This window comes from Lithobates pipiens, unplaced genomic scaffold (genome assembly GCF_037356315.1).
Source record: "Lithobates pipiens isolate NorthernLeopardFrog02 unplaced genomic scaffold, aLitPip1_a1.2 Scaffold_8, whole genome shotgun sequence".
NCBI classification, from domain to species: Eukaryota; Metazoa; Chordata; class Amphibia; order Anura; family Ranidae; genus Lithobates; species Lithobates pipiens.
The window spans coordinates 552496124-552517552 of NW_027507903.1; the positions used below are offsets into that span (position 1 = coordinate 552496124).

General features: G+C 46.0%; 1 protein-coding gene across 1 annotated transcript in view; it reads left to right on the forward strand.

Moving 5' to 3' along the window:
• Positions 1–21429, forward strand: part of AP3M2 (adaptor related protein complex 3 subunit mu 2) — a 39090-nt gene that overhangs the window by 7322 nt on the left and 10339 nt on the right. The window contains exons 2-4 of the mRNA XM_077469921.1: positions 8426–8745; positions 13106–13277; positions 17245–17382. Coding sequence (XP_077326047.1) covers positions 8473–8745; positions 13106–13277; positions 17245–17382 — 583 coding nt within the window. The 5' untranslated portion in view covers positions 8426–8472. The remainder of the gene's footprint in view (positions 1–8425; positions 8746–13105; positions 13278–17244; positions 17383–21429) is intronic.

Here is a 21429-nt window from a genome sequence, read left to right on the forward strand (position 1 = left end):
ATAGTTTTCAGGTGTATTGGCAGGGCAGAGGCGGCTCTAGGCTTTGTGGGGCCTTAGGCAAAACTTAGGCATGAGGCCCCACTCACACCCACAATGGGAAAAATAATTCAAGTGATAAATAACTGTATAAGGAGGGTAATTGGACACAGTACAGGGAGGAGCAGGACACAGCACAGGGGAAGGGTAAAGAGGCACAGTACAGGGGGCAGGAGTGTACAGCACAGGGAGGGAGGGAAAGTGGGCACAGTACAGGGGGCAAGAGGGTATAGTAAAGGAGGGAGCATGAGGGCACAGCACAGGGGGAGGGTAAGTGGGCACAGTACAGTGGAAGGTAAGTGGGCATAGTACAGTGGGAAGGAGGGTACAGTACAGGGGGAGCAGGAAGGCACAGAACAGGGGGGGGGAGTGGACAGAGTACGGGGGCAGGAGGGAACAGTACAGGGGGAGCAGGAGGGCACGGCACAGGGGGAGGGTAAGTGGGCACAGTACAGGGGGCAGGAGGGTATAGTAAAGGAGGGAGCAGGAGGGCACAGCACAGGGGGAGAGTAAGTGGGCACAGTACAGTGGAAGGTAAGTGGACATAGTACAGGGGGCAGGAGGGTACAGTACAGGGGGAGCAGGAAGGCACAGAACAGGGGAGGTAAGTGGGAACAGTACAGGGGGCAGGAGGGTACAGAACAGGGGGAGCAGGAAGGTACAGCACAGGAGGGAGGGTAAGTGGGCACAGTACAGGGGGTAGGAGGGCACAGCACAAGGGGAGGGTAAGTGGGCACAGTACAGGGGCAGGATGGGGCAGTACAGGGGGAGCAGGAAGGCGCAGCACAGAGGGGAGGGTAAGTGGGCACAGTACAGGGGGCAGGAGGGCACAGCATAGGGGGAGGGTAAGTGGGCACAGTACAGGGGGTAGGAGGGTACAGTACAGGGGGAGGGTAAGTGGACAATACAGGGGGCAGGAGGGTACAGTACCAGGGGAGCAGGAGGGCACAGAAGATGGGGAGGATAAGTGGGCACAGTACAGAGGTCAGGAGGGCACAGCACAGGGGGAGGGTAAGTGATCACAGTACAGGGGGGAGGAGGGCACAGCACATGGGGAGGGTAAGTGGGCACAGGACCGAGCAGCAGGAGGGTACAGTACATGGGAGGGTAAGTGGGCACAGGACAAAAGAGTAAGTTAAAGGAGGGAGCTGGAGGGCACAGCACAGAGGGAGGGTAAGTGGTACAGGGGGAGTGGAAGGAAAGAAAGATACCCATTACATCAGAGTACCCCCCCCTAGAGACCCCCCTTATAGCAGCACCCCTTGCCCTCTTTAAGATCCACATCATTTGTATTGCCTTACCGGCATGAATAAGGTACCGTGAGAGCCGAAGATGGGGGGGCGGAGCTGAGAGGTGGAGCGGGGAGAGAGGCACCGAGCGGAGGAACAGACTGGCCTAGCTAAGAATCCTCCTTGAGTGGAGCGCAGTGCCGGAAATTCGGGACTTGGTCCGACACTGGCTCCATCCCCTGATGGGTCAGCGGGGCAGACAGGAGAAGTGGGCGGAAGGAGGATGAGCAGCAGCATTAGCAGCTCTCTCTCCTTTCCTGCTTGTGAGGGGAGGATGGAAGTGTCAGCGCTGGCTCTGAGCAGCTGTCCCTGGCTGTGATCCGGAGCTATCAGTGAGCTCCGATCAATCAGTAAACAACCCGCTATCTCTCCATGTAGCGGTGAGCAGAGTCAGCACTGTGTTGATGGCGGGGGGTGCGGACGGTGATCGGTGGAGGAGAATATTTTTTTTTTTCATTAAAAATTGACTTTGCAGTTCAGGTTGCCCGGGCCCCCCCTGCTGGTCAGGCCCGGTACAGCAGGGCCAGTTGTACTGGCCTATCAGCGGCCCTGCTCTCCATGCCAGAGATGTATATGTCAGTCTGTGAAGTTGGCTGTCCCATTCTCCCCTCCGATCCACGCTGCTGTTATCACTGAATCTCTGGAGGAAGCCATGGATACAGAGCTGTGGGGAGACTGCAGTGAGCTGTCAGCCTGGGATGCTGTGACCAATCAGAGTGTTCCGGAGGCTTAACCACGCCTCCATCATCAGAGGCTGACAGTTCACATGAGTTTCCCGCTGCTCTCTGTTTCCTCCAGCGATTCAGTGATAACAGCAGCGTGGATCGGGAGAATGGGAAAGCCGACTTCACAGACTGACATATACAGCTCTGACATGGAGAGCGAGTTGATTGTTTTTAAGCATTTCTTTTATTAAAAACACCCACACCAGCAGCTGTCTGTCGCCTCTCTCTCCTTTATGTTTTGACCCCTCCTCTGTGTTTGCCTCTCCTCCTCTGTAATTGCACCCCCTCATCTGTGGCAACCCTAAAGGTGGCAACCCTAGTGCCGACGTAACTTGGCATGCAGCGGTCGGCAAGTGGTTAACAAACTTTGTTGCAGATTCCTACCTAAAGAAATCCCCTGTGTCCATGTGGTAAGGAAATCTAATGGGAGTGGTTTCATAATTATCAGTCAGTTGCTGCACCAGCAGGGCTGTAATGAGAAAAGCTGTTGAATCTGCATCCCCTTAGATGTGATTTCCTATTGGAAGTATCAGGGGATGCCTGATATCTGACTTGTATCTTAGTGTAGACTTTTTGGAAAATCAGTGAGCCAATCACACAAGCAGGAAATTATGTTTCTGGGGGTCGTTCTATAGGCATTCTGTGTACAGAACACCTCCGGGTAGCCATATTGCATTTTACAGAAATTTACAGAGCTGCAGATTGAAAAGGAAAGGTAATTTTTAATAACATTCAATTATAATTTGACTTGTGATGCAATTGTATGATCTATTTTTTATTTTTTTTCCCCATGAAAGTGGATTTACGCTCTAAAGAACAAGTTCCTTTTGAAATGAACTGCGGTGAATGTGAAAGTGACATTTCATATCAACATTTACTTATCTTGTGGGCTGAGCCCCATATTGTTGACCAGTCAAACACCAGAGAACTCCTTACAAAACTATGAAAAATATTTTATTGGAACGATATAGTTCTCATATGGCGCTTTGTTATTTTGGAATTCTATGTGAAGGGTAAAACACTGCGGAGGTGTGGAAGAGGACCCGTCGTATAATACAGTAAAGTCTACCAGTAACACAACAGTTCCAGTAAATACTGAATTATAGGGTATTTCCTTTTTCTAAAATGGGAAATATTAGATCAACATAGTCTTGTGAAAGTCTCATAAATTATAGCGTGTCCATCCAGAAGATGCGTTGTTATCTAATGTGCAGGGTTAGTGTACAGTGCATGCTAGAAAACGTTAGGCAGTGAACTGTGCCACCACCATATCTTGGATTATAATCGGAACAATGTTCCCTTTACCCCCTGTCTCTTTGACACTAATTAGTTCCACCATAATGACACAGGGGCCTAATGATCAGCCCTAGTTAGGCTGATCAATACAATCCTGTGACATAACCCTGGAACAAGACGTTTTGTGCAGTGTACTGCTGTGAGGTCATTGTATTCGTAACAATTAATTAAATTACTTTTTTGGATAAGGTAGAGAAGTGTTTGAACCCCATGTAACGTTTGTTGCTCAATTACTGTATGTAAGAAGCAGTAAAGGGCCCCACAGTAGTGTTCAATGAGTCCAAAAAAGTTTTCTTATGAAATTGGTAATAAAAAAATAAAAATAAAAAGAGCCAACATGTTTCAGAGTTCAGACATTCCTCCTTCATCAGGCCTATGAATAAAATAAAAAAATCAGATCCTTTCACCAGAACTTTGCACAGCTCCCTTTCACTGATTATCTAATATACATTTTTTTGAACTTTTTGACCAAGGGTGTGGCATCCTTACTGCTCCTTATAATATACTGTCTTTGGACTTCTCTCAAGACCCCCTTGCTCTTGGGGTGCTCAAGTACAGCGGTGACCTGTCCATACAGGGTGCCACCCGCCCCTAATCTACATGCAGGGCGCCAGACACATAGATGCCAATGGAGTTTTTTGTTTTTGTTTTTTTTTAGAAGCACACGATTAGAGCCCGAGGCTCTAATTTGGCTTCAAAAAAGGGTGGGCTCGGGGCACAGAGCACTGTGCCTTGAGCCCACCCAGTTGTGTGACAATGGCAAACTAATATTCGCTATTGTCTTCCTGATTCTCCTCCCAGCCAATCGGGAAGAGGGTCCTGAGACCCGTCACCAGATTGGCCGAGAGGTAGAGCAATTCTATTGGCTGACTAAGAGGAGGGAGGAGACGCAGGGTGGAAGCTACCGTGATGCCGAGGAGGCGGAGACGCAAGCGAAGCCCCGCCGCTTGGAGGAAGTGCTGCCTGCGACCTAGATGGGGTAAGTGTAGGGCTGGCGGCTGACTGGGGGGGGGGGGGTTGATTTGTCTGTGTCCTCTCATTATCTGTTGTGTCTCTCAGATAGGAAGTGAAGGAAATACTCCCCCATCGGAAACACAGATAGCAAAAAAAGGGGTTTGTCTAGAGATAGACTTTAAAAAACAAAACATAGGCCTTTATACTGGTGTAGCACCCTCATCTTAGAATAGGGCTACAGGTAAATTTTAGTTGTGCTGGGTTGTAGCCAGCCTGGCTAATTTGTAGTGTTTAGAGGTCAAATGTCTTCTCTCCTAAACCTGTTTAGCTGTGACTTCTCCTCTTTGTCAGTTGGTGGCGCTGTTGCCTTTGACATTATTATGATGAGCCAATCAGATTCCTTGTTATGAATGCTGGGAGGAGGTATTTATTCAAAAGGAGTCAGGTGATCGGGGTCTTCCCACCCAGAGCTGCGACCTGGGTGGATGTGTGTGAAACAGCTCCTGGCTGCTAGGCCTATTCAAGGCCTACCTGGGTGCTCAAGATTATTCTGAGAAAAGCCAGCTCAATATCCGGAAACAATTCTGAGAGGGATAGAGTTCTAGAGAAGCACCAGAGGTGACTCTTCACTGACCAGGGATCCATAAGGTGGTTAGGAGAGCTTCAAGAGAGCACTCATCCAAAAGAATTCAGTATGAAGCTGTGAGTAAAGTTCAGTTATTATAGGAGAAAGGCTATCATACAAAGTATAGATGTGCTGGTTCAGCTTAAAGGCTCATTTCCTGTACTGCTGTTTGCCTTATCTCACCTATTTTTGTCTAAGGAGTCTGCCAATCTGCCTGTTTGCTGATTGTTACTAAGGGTGTCCTGTGCCCTATCCCCTCTCTCACACATTTTTCCTGTTTTGAGAAATAAACTTCTCTCTTGTTTAAGCATAAAAGTGACGGGCACCCAACTTTCTTGTACATAACTCACTATGCTGAGTAACCTGCTCCCTGATGAATTATGTCATCCCACCCTACCTCTGCTAGTCACCATCAAGCTCGCGGAAAACTGGGGTAGGCGATACACTGGGCATACAGCAAAGAAGCAGTACCGGAATAAACTCTGCAGGCCCTAGGCAGTTGAAATCTTGAGGTCCCCCTCGCAGGTTTCTGTAAGTTTTCGTGCATGTGCGTTAATGGGTTAACTTTGAAGTAGTGTGCATGTTGGCCGTTGATGGAGATGAGCATCACTACTGTGCATTACACGTACATAGGTTGCACCAACATTTTTAGAGTGACAGCTGAAAGAAGATGAGTTTTTAAGTGACAAACTGTAATGTGAACCTGATGCCTATGGTTTATATACTTTAAGTTGTTATTGGGTACTTTACATTGATACAGTATTTTCTTTATAGAGTCTATAAGAGAGGTGTCACTCATCCAAGGCTTCATCTCCATAATGGTTGCCCTCAAAGGGCCAGTTTTATCTATAATGCCACGTACACAGGATCGGAATTCTCGTCGGAAAAAGCTCTGATGTTTTTCCAGACGGAATTCGGCTCAAGCTGTCTTGCCTACACACGGTCACATCAAATTCCGATTGTTTATAACGCAGTGACGTACAACACGTATGACGAGACTAGAAAAAGGAAGTTCAATAGCCAGTAACCAATAGCTTCTGTCTCGTAGTTGAATCTGAGCATTCGTGATTTTTGGCGTGTCGGAATTGCATACACACGATCGGAATTACCAATAGAAAGTTTTTCCGTTGGGAAAATTGAGAACATGCTATCAATTTTTGGCTGGCAGAAATTCGGACAGCTAAATTCTGATGGAGCATACACGCGGCCGCATTTTCCGATGAAAAGCTCTCATCGGTCTTTTTCTAGCCGGAATTCCGATCGTGTGTACGCGGCATAAGACAGTATACATTTAGCCAGGGCTTTTTTTCTTTTCTCTCAAAGAATAGGTTCAGAACTCAACCAACAGTGAGTTTTACTAACAGTGGGAGGATCCTTCTCAAGTCCCGTCGTACCTGAAGTCACGTTCAAAATGAACGGACTTTAGTCCGTGTGTGGGCAAGTCCGTTCATTTGGAAAGTCCGGCGGACCAGCATACAGACGATCAGATTGTCCACTCGAAAGCCGAGTCCGGCGGACAATTTTGAGTCAAGTCTTCTTTCAAAGTCCCCCGGACTTTCAGGAAGAAAAGTAAGTCCGCCGGATAGTCCGATCGTGTGTACGCGGCATTACAGTATATTTTACCAAGGACACTAAGGAGGGAGGCTTCAGATTTTGTTTGCACTTCATAATTTACCTTTAATAATTTATTAATAATGATAATTACATTTTTATTGACACTACTAAGGGCACTAGGCGCAACAACATAATCACTCTCATTATCTGACTCAAATTGTGGAACACAATAAGGTTGTATGCAGCTAGCCATCACAAGAAAAGCTCTATATCAATATCTACAAGGTAGTGCGGGATATCCTACACATTTTTTGCCAATCTACAGAGGGCCCCATAGGAAAAGGAGAAGCGAAAGTAAACCCTTCTGTTTAGTGACTACATTGGAAAGGAAGTCCCAGCACTCTTGTCAGTACAGATCTATTCCTTCTCTCCATATGGCAGTAGAGCAATGCTATAATGATCTGTTTCTTACTAATTGCGCCCAGCACTAGATGCCTATTAGAATTGATTTGCTTCTTCACTGATCAGATCCAGATCCTAAAAATACATAAATACAAATATTCCCTCTCCAGATTAATCACCAGGTTGCAGCAATGATGTCAGATGATCTGGATGACATTTATGTTTGCTGTGCAAACATCAAATGCTCATGTAAGAGAAATATTTGCAATCACACACCTGTGAAAAAAGTTGCCGTCATGCTATCTTGTGCTCTCGTCAACCCAACTTAACCTTATCCTAATGTTACACCAACAATTTTCGCAAACTTTGTGCTTTGCTATATAGCGTTGAAAGGAGAGTAAAGCTCTTCTAAAGTAAAGTGCATATGTTTTGATAATTTTGAGCTGTATCTGCTATGTTATAAAAATAAAAAGATAACACTGATGTGATAGCATTTTAATCAGCAGACTTGAGTAAATTTCCATGTAAATATATGGGGTTTACATTTTTTTTTTTTTAAGATTTATTCCAAAAAAACAAGGAAACAAAAATAGAAGTATTCGAATTTGCTACCAAATAAAGGCTTATCTGACGCAAAAAAATGTTATAATACCATAGACTACAAACCCTCAAATATATTTATACAGAATGTAGACATCGCCAAAACAAAATAAATGCTTTGGCACCGAAGTAATTAAGAGGATCGTCTTGCCTATTTATGATCTTACTTGAAAGATATGCTAAATGATAAAGTTTTGCATGCAAGTGATACTTTTTATTGGCTGACTCAGAAAACCAAAAAGTTATGTAAGCTTTGTCCGGCACGCCTGATGAAGAAATCAAGTGTGTTTTGAAACTTTGCATTTTCCGTCTTCTGAGTTGGCCAGTAATTCCTTTAACTCTAAAGATTCTACCTTCGTCAGTGATAAACACACTACCATACACTGTCAGTAACGCTGTACACTTGCCAAAATGGTTATGTTGAGTTCCCCTGGATAGTAGGAACCTTTGGAAAGTTCTTCCGTGGGTAAACTTTTAGGAATGTGTACGCGGAAACCTCTCCAGGATGTTTATATAAGAATTATTGTAGAAAGCTTTGGAAGAAAATTCTGTTTACATTTTATTCTGTTCTGCTTAATTAAAGTGAATGTAAAAATAAGAAATAAAACTTTTATCGTGCCAATAAAATAGGCACCAGAGAGCACGGTAATCATATGACCAAAGAAGGCCCAGCAATGGGCTCTAGAGGTGTACCCAGGCTTGGGGTATAGGGACAATTGCCCTGCGCACAGGGAGATCTATAGGTCTCAGCACATTACTGTTGTACAGCAGGCCCTATAAGTGGGATAGTTTGTAGCCTTTCCAAGAACTACATGGGCTCCCAGTGCAGCTATGTGCCATCAGTGATATCCCACCATTAATGATTTCACTAGGGCCCCTAAGAGAGGGGGCTTGGTTTGTATATGACAATGTTTAAAGGTTATGTTTTTTTTTCTTTCTTCTAGGGCCAGCACCAAGAACATCATCCATTGTTTTCTTCCCACTACCAGCCATGATCCACAGCCTGTTCCTCATCAACCCTTCCGGGGATATCTTCCTGGAGAAACACTGGAAAAGTGTAGTGTCGCGATCGGTTTGTGACTACTTTTTTGAGGCACAAGAAAGGGCATCAGATCCAGAGAATGTGCCACCCATCATCCAGACTCCCCATCATTACCTGCTCAGTGTTTACAGGCATTCCATATTTTTTGTGGCTGTGATACAGACTGAAGTGCCTCCGCTGTTTGCTATTGAGTTTCTTCACCGAGTGGTGGACACATTCCAGGTGAGACCTTACAATAGCTGTTCCTTTTTTTACCTAGAAGTGCCTCAGAGGATAAGTGTACTTGCATACGTCAAAATGTCCGCTATCATTGTCCAATATGCAAAATGCATGAAAGGACAACATGAGTTGCTATGAACAAAGAGAACTGTCTATCTCGGATGCTTTTAGTTAAAAACTAAACGAATTTGTTCTGTTTGGGTGATGAGCAGAAACTGTTGATTACACTTGCTTAGGACTTTTCAGACCTACTTACCAATCTATGCACTTATGTGAATGTTAGTGTATTGTTACTTAGGGCTCGTTCAGATGTGTAGCTGAGAGGCAGTAAAAGCAGGCAGTTGAGCCGCAGTTTTACTGCTCCTGACCATCCACCTGAACAATGATATGCAACTGCACAGGGATGTGCACATAAAAAATGAAACTCCCCTGGTGGAGGACTGGCGAAAATGAAGTATGAGAATCCATTAAGGGGTCCTTAATGTTGCCTTTATTGAGGCAAGTTACACGAAAGGTGGTATTTAGTGTGGGAACGCCGGTCAAAACAGTGTACCACGCACCTCGGCTACCAATTTCAGGGGCTGGGGCCAGATAGGTTCACCTTTGCATGTGTGATGGTCATGTTCCAAGGTCTGTTGTTTTTGGATGATGGTTCATTCATTTTATTTTTTCAGTCACAATGGTGACAACAGTCACAGCATCACTAAAGATGCGTGTATTGCCCTAGTAAATAAGCCTGTTGAAAATGCTCCATAACATACTCAGACCTTGATCTACTTTATATATCTAGCAGCCAAAATCACGATGGCGACAGCATGGAAAAGCCCCATAATAGACATTGTAATAGTAAAACGAAAACTTGCATAGATCCTCTTTACTGAAAAAATAGTGAGTGTCTTACGAGATAAACAATCAATTTTTGAAAAAATATGGTCCCCTTGGCTTACTACTGAACCTTAGAGCCGGTTCACACAGGGGCGACTCAGATCCGACTTCAGGTCGCCCCTAGTCGCCTCAGGTCGGACAACATTTAAAAATCAATGTAAGGGAATGAGAGCCGTCTTAATGCACGCTACTGAAGTCGCTCCGACTTCAGAAAAGGTTCCTCTACTACTTCAATCCAACTTGTAGGCGACTGGTACCCATTGATTTCAATGGAGGTCGCCTCCAAGTTGGATCTCCATCTATACGGAGGCGACTCTGACAGAATTATCAGCTCTCAAGAGGTAACTTCACGCCAAATTTCTGAAAAAAATTTAGCGTGGGTTCCCCCTCCGAGAGCATACCAGGCCCTTAGGTCTGGTATGGATTCTAAGGGGAACCCCCTACACCGAAAAAACGGCGTGGGGTCCCCCCCAGATCCACACCAGACCCTTATCCGAGCACGCTACCCGGCCGGCCAGGAAAGGGGGTGGGGACGAGCGAGCGCCCCCCCCCTCCTGAGCCGTACCAGGCCACGTGCCCTCAACATGGGGGGTGCCATGTTGATGAGGACAAGGGCCTCTTCCCAACAACCCTGGCCGTTGGTTGTCGGGGTCTGCGGGCGGGGGGCTTATCAGAATCCGGGGGCCCCCTTTAATAAGGGGGCCCCGGATACCGGCCCCCCACCCTATGTGAATGAGTATGGGGTACAATGTACCCCCTACCCATTCACCTGTGCAAAAAAAAGTAAAAAAAAACACACAACACAGGGCGGCGACAGAAGACCGGGCCATCGCTAGTAAAAGAGCTGGAAGAAGAAACGGTGGCCCGGCAAGAAGAACCGAAGAGGGGGACAAGACCCCCGAAGTCAGAAGAAAGCCGGGCTCCTCCGCTAATAAAAGAGCTAGCAGAAGATAGCGGAGGAGTCCGGCGGGAAGACCCCCGAAGACGGAAGACCCCCGGAGCTGTGCAATAAACTATTTTAACCCTGTGTTGTGTGTTTTTAACTTTTTTTTTCACAGGTGAATGGGTAGGGGTACATTGTACCCCATACTCATTTACATAGGGTGGGGGGCCGGTATCCGGGGGCCCCTTATTAAAGGGGGCTCCCGGATTCCGATAAGCCCCCTGCCCGCAGACCCCGACAACCAATGGCCAGGGTTGTCGAGAAGAGGCCCTTGTCCTCATCAACATGGGGACAAGGTGCATTGGGGTGGGGGGGGGGGGCGCTCGCTCGTTCCCACCCCCTTTCCTGGCCGACCGGGTAGCGTGCTCGGATAAGGGTCTGGTATGGATCTGGGGGGGGACCCTACGCCGTTTTTTCGGCATGGGGGTTCCCCTTAGAATCCATACCAGACCTAAGGGCCTGGAATGCTTTCGGAGGGGGAACCCACGCCAAATTTTTTTTTCATAAATTTGGCATGGAGTTCCCCCTTCAGAGCTCATTCTCTGATTGGCCACGGCAAAAGTCGCCTGGCCTGGGGCGACTTAAAGTCGTGTTGTAAGTTGCCCCAGGTCGTGTTCAAGTCGTCTCCAAGTTGCCTCACAAAGTCGTCCTGGAAGTCGTGTCGCCCCTGTGTGAACCAGCTCTACGGTATGAATAAGTTGATGCAGGATCTCCTGACAGATCCATTTCTTTTCTTCATTTCTCCCTTTTTTTTATTATTTTATTCTTTCCCTTAACTTTGGCCAGCCTTGGCATCACGTCCACTTAGCTTTTTTTTTTTTTTCTCTTTTCTATTTAAGTTCTTGATGTTCATATTTGAGGTCGGGAGTCCCTTTGTGGATCCGTTAGAATGCTCGTCAACGGGGAATGCTTCGCGAACCGTGGTTGCTGGACGTGGGTTTTACTTTCTGTTGGGCCTACTTCCAGGGATTACGATTTAAGATGATCTTGACCTTGATATCTTGGGTTTTGTTGTCCCACACTATGATCCAAGGGGTGATCGTATGGAAGACCACTTCCTAGTGTCCACAATCGTTTTGATGTTTTATGGCCCTGTTCTAACAAAATATGTTATTCCGGTTCACTTCTGATGGCGGTGAAATGGTCACTCATGAGCTTAATGAATACCCACCTAATTGCCAAGATTTTCCAAACTTTTGTTTCCTCCACCTCTGTGCCATTGTCTATACAGATCTTGTGAGGATTGTTCATTGCTCTGCACAGTGCTCTTGTTACTGCTGCTCTTTTTAAAACCTTGAAAAAAAAAAAATTAAACCCCCTGCAGGGTTCTGCCCACTGCCTGCATCCCATTCAATTTAATGGGGGTGCTGTGCACATTGCACACTGTTGCGGCATGGTGGTTTGGCATCTTGAGGGTTAAAACGGGCATTGAGGAGACAACATTTTGCTTCCTAACGACCTGTAAACCACCATCTAAAAAGCAAGAACTGCCGCACATCTGAATGAGCCCCAAGAAGATCCTGTCACCATATCATTTATTTTAATAATAATAATGTTTCCATAAGATTAATTATTAGGCCCTTTTCACACCATCAATTTCGTAGCGCTATTTGGCCGCTAGCGGGAAGCGCTTACCCCCCCGCTAGTGGCCGAGAAAGGGTTAAAACCACCCGCTAAACGCTGCTGCAGCATTTCTTTGCCAGCGGAATACCCGCGCTGCCCATTGACTTCAATGGGCAGGAGCAGTAAACACACTGCTCCAAAGATGCTGCTAGCAGGCCTTTTTTTTAGCGTCCTGCCAGCGCACCGCTCCAGTGTGAATGCCCTTGGGCTTTCACATTGGAGACAGAGGAGTAGCTCTTTCAGGGCGCTTTGCAGGCGCTATTTGTAGCGCCTGCAAATCACCCCAGTGTGAAAGGGGTCTTACAGTTACAATACAATTCAATGCAGGAAGAATCAAATGCCCTGCTCGTCAGAGTTTACACATCAGTCCCATCCCTCAAGGAGCTTACAATCTGTGGTTCCTAACTCACATTCATACATACACATACTGGGGCCAATGTAGACAGGAGCCAATTAACCTACCAGCATGTCTTTGGAGTGTGGGAGGAAACCCATGCAATCTCCAGGCAGGTAGTGTCATGGCTGGGATTCAAAGCTGCATGTACATTTAACACGTTTTATGAAAGGTAAACTTCTCCCTTGTGTCGACATTCAAAAGATTTGAAATTGCTACTGATCATGACTATCTTGGATGTGTTGTCGGCAGCCACAGTAGACACTTTTTACTGAAAATGGAAAAACAAGACAATGACTGTAGTATTCTCCTTTCGCTTCCTCTGTGTTGCTCATAACATTTACTATCTACTAGATTCAGAATATCCACTACTGATTGCAGATGCAGCACATGTGGCAACCAATCAGAATTTCGAATAAACATACCCATAAGAAAGCAATTGTTTATAGCATTTAAATCGTCTGGTCATCTAACTATCTTTGCGCTCTTCTTCCCCCCCCCCCCCTTTTTTTTTTAAGGATTATTTTGGTTCATGCTCAGAAATTGTCATCAAAGAGAATGTGGTAGTTGTCTATGAAGTTCTTGAGGAGATGTTGGATAATGGATTCCCTCTTGCTACCGAATCAAATATATTGAAGGAGCTTATTAAACCTCCCACTATACTCCGCAGTGTGGTGAACACAATTACAGGTAACGGGCTTTGTCTTGCATTATTTAAGCAGTTTTGCTCTGAATGATTGCTATGTTTTAGTGGAATTTTTTTTTCTCTACCCCATCAGATCCTCACTGTTGTCTGTGACCTGATGGGGACAGATCTCCAGCTGCTACACAATGATTATGATAATATGCAAAACATTACAATGTGAGCATCAGTGGGAAGACCAGAGTTTTCTCCCTTATAATCTTTGATGCATATTAACATATATACACATCACACATACATACACAAAACTACAAACCTAAGGTTCCCAACCAAGTATTTGACTCATCACTCTAATGTAAGAATAATGATGATTCCAATACCACCTAACCGCTTGCCGACCGCCTCACGCCAATATACTGCGGAAGAATGGCACGGCTGGGCAAAACCCCTCCGAGCCAGAAGGCACGCACGTGCCCGCTGCACAGCGGGGGGACCGGATGGGAGCGATCACTGCTGGCCACACGCGATCATGTGCACGACAGCCAGCATGTTTCGTTGATGAGCTGAAACTGTTGGATATGTGTGTACACACAAATCCCTGTCCTGTCAGAGGAGACCTATTGTTTGTTCCTACTAAGTAGGAATAACGATATGTCTCCTCCCCCCCAATCAGTCCTATCCCCATACAGTTAGAACACATACAGGGAATACACATTTAACCCCTTGCTCGCCCCTAGTGTTAACCCCTTCCCTACCAGTGTCATTTACACAGTAATCTGTGCATTTATAGCACTGATCGCTGTATAAATGTCAATGGTCCCAAAAATGTGTCAAGTGTCCGATCTGTCCACAGCAATATTGCAGTACCGCTAAAAATCGCAGATTGACGCCATTACTAGTAAAAAAAAAATTATAATAAAAATGCCATAAATCTTTCCCATAGTTTGAAGACGCTATAACTTTTGCGCAAACCAATCAATATACGCTCTATTTGTTTGAGTACAGCATTTGCATGACCACACAATTCTCAGTTAAAACGACAAAATGCCAAACTGTAAAAAGTGCTCTGGTCAGGAAGGGGGTTAAATCCGGGGCTGAAGTGGTTAACTTGTTCAGCTCCGCGCTATAGCCGAATGACGACTACAGAGCAGATTTGCTTTGTCAGAAGTACATCTATTGACGTCCTTCCCATTCAAAGCTGGCCACCCCCCCGAAGGCCCGAGTAAGGGGCCGATCCTGGCCCCTTACCACATGATCAGCTGTCAGCCAATGACATCTGATCACGTGATGTAAACAGAGGATTTGTAATCCATTTTTTTTTTCTTCTCACGCTGTCAGCGTGAGAAGAAAAAGACGATCGCCGGCTTCTGTTTGTAGGAACCTTGGTCCGGAAGAGGCTAGGCTGCCTCATATGTGCCCACAAGTACCGCGAGCCAGTGCCACAAATCAGTGTCCCCAATCAGTGCCAACAGTAGTAAGTTTCACTTATCAGTGCTGCCTATCAGTGTCGCCTACCAGTGCCAATTAGTGCCCTTCAGTACCACCTATCAATGCCCACTAGTGCCACCTTACCAGTGCCGCCTTATCAGGCTGCATTGATGGGCACTGATGGGCTGCACTGATGTGCATCGTTGCCCATCAGTGTAGCCTCCTCATCCACGTACATCAATGAAGGAGAAAAATTACCTGTTTGGAAAATGTATTAACAAAATATAAAATGGTTTTGTATTTTTTTTTTTTGTAAAAATCAGCCTTTTAAGAAAATTTTAACAAAAAATTAAAACCCGGAAATGATAAAATACCCCCAAAAGAAAGCTCTATTTGTGGGAATTTTTTTGGGGTACAGTGTTGTGTGACCGCGCAATTGTTGTTCAAAGAGTGGCAGTGCCCTTTACATCAAATGTCCCAATCAGCGTTTCTTTTTACTTTAAATATCCCAGTCAAAGTGCGTTCTTATGCCGCGTACACACGATCAAACAAGCGGGTGGAAAAGTCCGGCAAACTCAAGTCCGCCGGACAATCCCCCCGTGTGTAGCCTCCGGCATACTTTTTTGACCCGAAAGTACGGCGGACTTAGAAAGTAGTTTTACACTCCAATCTTCCCGGCGGACTCGCATTTCGGCAGACAATCCGGCCGTGTGTATGCCAGTCCGCCGTACTTTTGAAATGAGCGGACTTTTCCTGCCCGGAGAAAAGTCCGCTCATTTCGAGCGGGTCTCCAGGTAGGCGGGGCCGCGAAGGAGACGTCGCTCGCCCCGCCGCCTGGTATGGACTTAAAGGGGAACCCCAACGCCGAAAAAAAATCGGTGTGGGGGTCCCCCCCAAGTCCACAACAGACCCTTGTCCGAGCACGCTACCCGGCCGGCCAGGAAAGGGGGGGCGAGCGAGCGCAACACAACACACGAGATAAAATACTTTATTGCACAGCTCCGGGGGTCTTCCGTCTTCGGGGGTCTTCTCGCCAGACTCCTCCGCTATCTTCTTGTAGCTCTTTTGCTAGCGGAGGAGTCCGGCTTTCTTCCTCGCCGCCGGCCTCTTCTTCCGTCTTCGGGGGTCTTGTCCCCCTCTTCGGTTCTTCTGCCGGGCCACCGCGCCTTCTTATAGCTCTTTTACAGGTGGTGGCCCGGTCTTCTGTCGCCGCCGCCGCCTTCCGTTCTTCTGTTCTTCTCTGCTTCTTCTTCTTCTTCAGATGTTGCCTCGCCGAGTCCTCCACTCACAATGACAGGGACCGGGCACACGGCGACTTATATAGGGACAAGGGGCAGGGTCTTCGGTGGATGTCACATGGGTTCATGTCACATGGTGACCCCGCCCCTTACGATGTCACAGTCCCGGAGGATGCTGGGACTGTCGCCATGTGACATCAACCCATGTGACATCAACCCATGTGACATCAACCCATGTGACATCCACCGAAGACCCCGCCCCTTGTCCCTATATAAGTCGCCGCGTGCCCGTTCCCTGTCATTGTGAGCGGAGGACTCGGCGAGGCAACATCTGAAGAAGAAGAAGAAGCAGAGAAGAACAGAAGAACGGAAGGCGGCGGCGGCGACAGAAGACCGGGCCACCGCCTGTAAAAGAGCTATAAGAAGCGCGGTGGCCCGGCAGAAGAACCGAAGGGGGGGACAAGACCCCCGAAGTCGGAAGAAGAGGCTGGCGGCGAGGAAGAAAGCCGGACTCCTCCGCTAGCAAAAGAGCTACAAGAAGATAGCGGAGGAGTCCGGCGAGAACTGGTACGGCTCAGGAGGGGGGGCGCTCGCTCGCCCCCCCTTTCCTGGCCGGCCGGGTAGCGTGCTCGGACAAGGGTCTGTTGTGGACTTGGGGGGGACCCCCACGCCGATTTTTTTTTTTTTTTTTTTTTTTTTTTTTTTTTTTTTTTTTTTTCCGGCGTTGGGCTTCCCCTTTAAGTCCATACCAGGTAGCGGGGCCAGCGACGTCTCCCTCGCGGGCCCCGCCTACCTGGAGACGCGCTCGAAATAAGCGGAATTTCCTCCGCGTGTGTGGGCGAGTCCGTTCATTTCAAAAATAGGGCGGATAGTACGGCGGACTTAGTACGCCGTATTAGTCCGCTGAAAAAGTGCCGTGTGTGGGCAAGTAGCCCTTTCGGAAAGTCCGACGGGAAGTCCGCCAGACTAAGTACGTCGGACAGACGGCTACGTGTGTACGCGGCTTTACATGAATTATCCCCACTGCAGTGTCCCCATTAAAGGTTACCATCCGAGTGCCACCTTACAGCAATTGTCACAATTGGAGTGCTCCTTACATCAATTGTCCCTATTACATTGGCTCATGGATCACTGGATACACTCTCTCCAAAACCTGTGGGGGGCTCACAGCTAAAATCCTGGGGGGGGGGGCATAGCCCCCCCAACCCGCCAACCCACTAGATATGGGCTTAAACTGGATTATTATAAACTGATATTTATGCTGCTTAAATTGTAGAAACCTCTAGTTAGGAATAAGGAAATTATATTAATGATTTTTTGTTTTTTGTTTTTTGTGCTTTGGTTGCAGGTAGCTCAAATGTGGGTGACCAGCTCCCAACAGGCCAGCTCTCAGTAGTGCCATGGAGGAGAACAGGAGTCAAGTATACTAACAATGAGGCTTACTTTGATGTCATAGAAGAGATTGATGCCATCATTGACAAATCAGGTCACTGGTTAATACAGGGGTTGACAAATTTGCTTGGAATCTAGGAGCCAGCTTAAAAAGTTAGGAGCCAGGTCCGTGACGGCGATCCGGACCTGTCCCTGGGCTGACATGGAGACGAGTGAGGGGAAGATAGCAGCGCCGTCGCCGCCCCCCCCCCCCCCCGTCTCCAAGTCATTGCCCATAGCTCTTAGAGGGACATTTTATTTATTTTTTTCAAATGACAATTTTTTTTTTCAATTGCATTTTAGTGTAAATATGAGATCCGAGGTCTCTGACCCCAGATCTCATATTTAAGAGGACCTGTCATGCTTTTTCTATTACAAGGGATTTTTACATTCCTTGTAATAAGAATAAAAGTGACACAACATTTTTTTTAAAAGAACAGTGGAAAAAAAAAAGTTAAAATAAGCAGAAAAAATAATAATTTTTAAACGCGCCCTGTCCTGCCCGCATATAAAATCGGTGTTCGAACCACACATAGGAGGTAGCGCCGTGATCGGTAGAGCGAGAGCAATAATTCTAGCCCCAGACCTCCTCTGTAACTCAAAACGTGCAACCTGTAGAATTTTTTTAAACGTCGCCTATGGAGATTTTAAAGGGTAAAAGTTTGTCGCCATTCCATGAGCGGGTGCAATTTTGAAGCGTGACATGTTGGGTATCAATTTACTTGGCGTAACATTATCTTTCACAATATAAAAAATAATTGGGCTAACTTTACTGTTGTCTTATTTTTTTATTAACTAAATTATTTTTCCCAACAAAAGTGCGCTTGTAAGTCCGCTGCACAAATACGGTGTGACAGACAGTATTGCAACAACCACCATTTTATTCTCTAGGGTGTTAGAATAAAAAATATATATAATGTTTAGGGGGTTCTAAATAAAGGGAAGAAGATGCAGGTAATATAAAACAGGCAGAGGAAACTTTGCAGAGGAAATTAGCATTGCTGGTTTGTCATACCAACAACGACCACAAGAGGGCGCCAGATTCCATAAGGAATCATAGGACCGCAGAAGGCCTCAAAGCCGCGGCCTAAATTTTCGGCCGCCGGCGGAACGGCCCGATGCGATCACGCTGGGGGGGTCCACAGAGACAGGATACCCCCAGCTGTGCTGCCCCAGGCGCGAGGTCGCTATTTCTAGTCGCCAATGCGACCTGGCGACCGGGTTTTGTCGAGCCCTGGGTTAATATATACAATAACTTATCAATGATCTAATAATGTTAGTGGCCATAAAAGTTCTAACAGCAAGTGAAGTAGACATTGCAAGCATGCCATAGAAATCACTAAATCATCTTAAAAAAAAAAAAAAAAAAGATTTAATAGCAGGCACCAGATAACCATTATCCATTACAAGGACTGCATAAAGTTGTAAAATGTAAATCACCACATCTGGGTTAGAATAAAGATCACTGTGGGTGCCAGGATCATAACCAGATGGTCACATCGCTTGACATTAGCTGTTCTTGGTGAAAACATGCCCTTCTGTGGCCTTCAAACTATACAGTAGAAGCAAGTGCACAACATTGAAGCTTTCCCTTAAATTCTGCGTTGCCTACTGGACATGTACCACCATCTGATAATGTATGTGTTTCAGTGGTAGTAGGTATACATACTTGTGGCGGCCACTGTCTGTTATATAGCTTAGATCATTAACTCTGGAAGCTCTTACAATAAATCTGCCTCAACCTCATAAAATAATGCCATGTTTACAAAGCAGACATCACAAGTTGGCACATTTATTTTAACATCCACCCTCCTCTGCCTCCAGAGGCACCTGAAAATCCTGGACTTGAGTGTATGGAGAGAAAATTCAGACCGCCTCCCACCCCCACCAGGTCTGCGTTGCTCCTGGGGGAAAGGTGGTTATGCAAATACTGACTTTAGCAATTCCACTGGCACCCTGGTATGTGAGAGGATGAGAATAAAGCAATCCATGTGATCTTACTCTGCCTCTTGTGCACCTACAGTCTTAGTTTAGGTTTGCTTTAAAATGGTTTAAAATTATAAAAACATTTTTAAATGAAAGTTAGAAAAACTAAAAGATTGTAACGTGGTCGTTTTTTTAATGCTGTAAAGGGGTATATTTTCCACTTGGCCAGTTGGCCAGGTGAACCTTTGATCACTTTGCATGTCCAATCGTGTGTGTGTGTGTGTGTGTGTGTGTGTGTGTGTATGTATGTGTATATATATATATATATATATATATATATATATATATATATATATATATATATATATATATATATATATATATATATATATATATATATTCAATTTTTTATTTTTTTTATGTATGCTTGGATGATTGAAGTAAATACACCTTAAGGCTGGGTTCACACCGCTGCGGGTGAGAGATCCGGATGTGATTCGCACCGCACTGCAGTGCAAATCACATCCGATCTCTGTGCGATGCGAGTTCAGCCATACAGATAGTATGGCTGAATTCGCATCGCACCCGCCGCAAACTCGCACAGGACCCTTTTTTTGGTCCGCAGCAGAATCGGATCGCATGGGTGTTCACACCATGCGATCCGATTCCTGTCCGAGTTTGCAGATCGCACTGCGATATGCGGACTGGTCTGGGGGTGTCATTAAGATTTCATTGACACTCCCAGCAGTCCGCATAGGGCAGTGTGAACTGCCGGCGGGAGGCATGCGATGCGGGGAAAACGCAGCGGATTTGCGGCGTTCCCGCATCGCTATGGTGTGAACCTAGCCTAACTTAGCTGCATGAAAAATCTGTTGCTCAAGTTTAAGGCTGCATTCACACCTGAGCGTAGCTTTTCAAGCGTTTTTTGCGGCGTTTTTTACCGCGATTCGCTGCGTTTTTTACCGCGATTTGCTGCGAATTTGTGCAGGGCAAAAGGTCACCAATGTTAAAAGAAGAAAAACGACCAAATCAGCCCGATTCGCGCGACAAAAAAGGGTCCGGAACTTGTTTGAGCTTCAGGCGTAGGGCTTCAGGCAACTTGGAGTGGAGATGTGAACCATCTCCATTGAGAATAATGGATTTTTTCCCCTCCAGCGTTTTGTAGCTTCAGGCGTCAAGCTACAAAACGCTCAGGTGTGAATGGGGTCTAAAGTATTACTAAACCCACCACAGTAAAAAAAAAAATCTGTATATGCAGTAAATCATGCTTGTTATACTCGCTGTGCAATCTAAGGGGTTAATCCTCTACATTGTGTAAAAAGGCTGTTTGATCCTGTCTTCTCTGATCCTCCCCTCCTTCCACTGTCCCCTAAGAATTTCCTGATAAAACAGAATCTATGGAGTCAGGCTGCACATTCTCAGTTTGGTGTGTATTGCTAGAGGTTTTTTGTTTTTGTTTTCTTGGGAGGGTGCATGTGATCAGCACAGTGCCAATCAGCACTGTCCAGACAGAGGGTCAGGGGTCTCGCAGTCTCATAGGACAGTCAGAAAACTCCTCCTACAAGCTTTAACCAGTGCTTGATAGAAGTCACAAGACTCTAACTGTTGGGGAGAAAAGGCATTTAGAAGTTTATATTTAGTAAAGTAATTGCATTTCTATGTTCTGTGTACTGTGGGAGACCAGATATAGTGAATGCAGGGTCCTGGGTTTAGTAACACTTTAAGTGCACATGGATGCATAAAGGAGGTACTTGATGATCAATCCTACCAAGCTCTCCAAAGTATAGTTCTTTGGCAGTAGTAACGTGTTACCAGAGACCTCTTGCTTCATTATATATAATTTTGTTAAAAGGAAATAGACTGCCATGCTTAAATCTTATCAGAAAATGGTACTTGCTGTATTGCTTATCCAATGGCTTCATTACTTTTTGAGTTATTAGTCCAGTACAATGAATACAGGAACAACCAGCTTTTTGCAGAAGAGGTCAGCAGCAGCTTCCCTTTTTTAGAGACTCAAAATGGCATATACAGTACAAAAAATAAGTTGTTTGTTGCTTGCAAAGTCAGCTGTCAGAATACCTGAATAGTGAGTGACTGCATGTCATTGGCTGCAGTTGCTGTTCTGCCAAGAATTTCCACCCAGTTCTTTCGATTTTCAGATCAAAGTTTGTCAAGC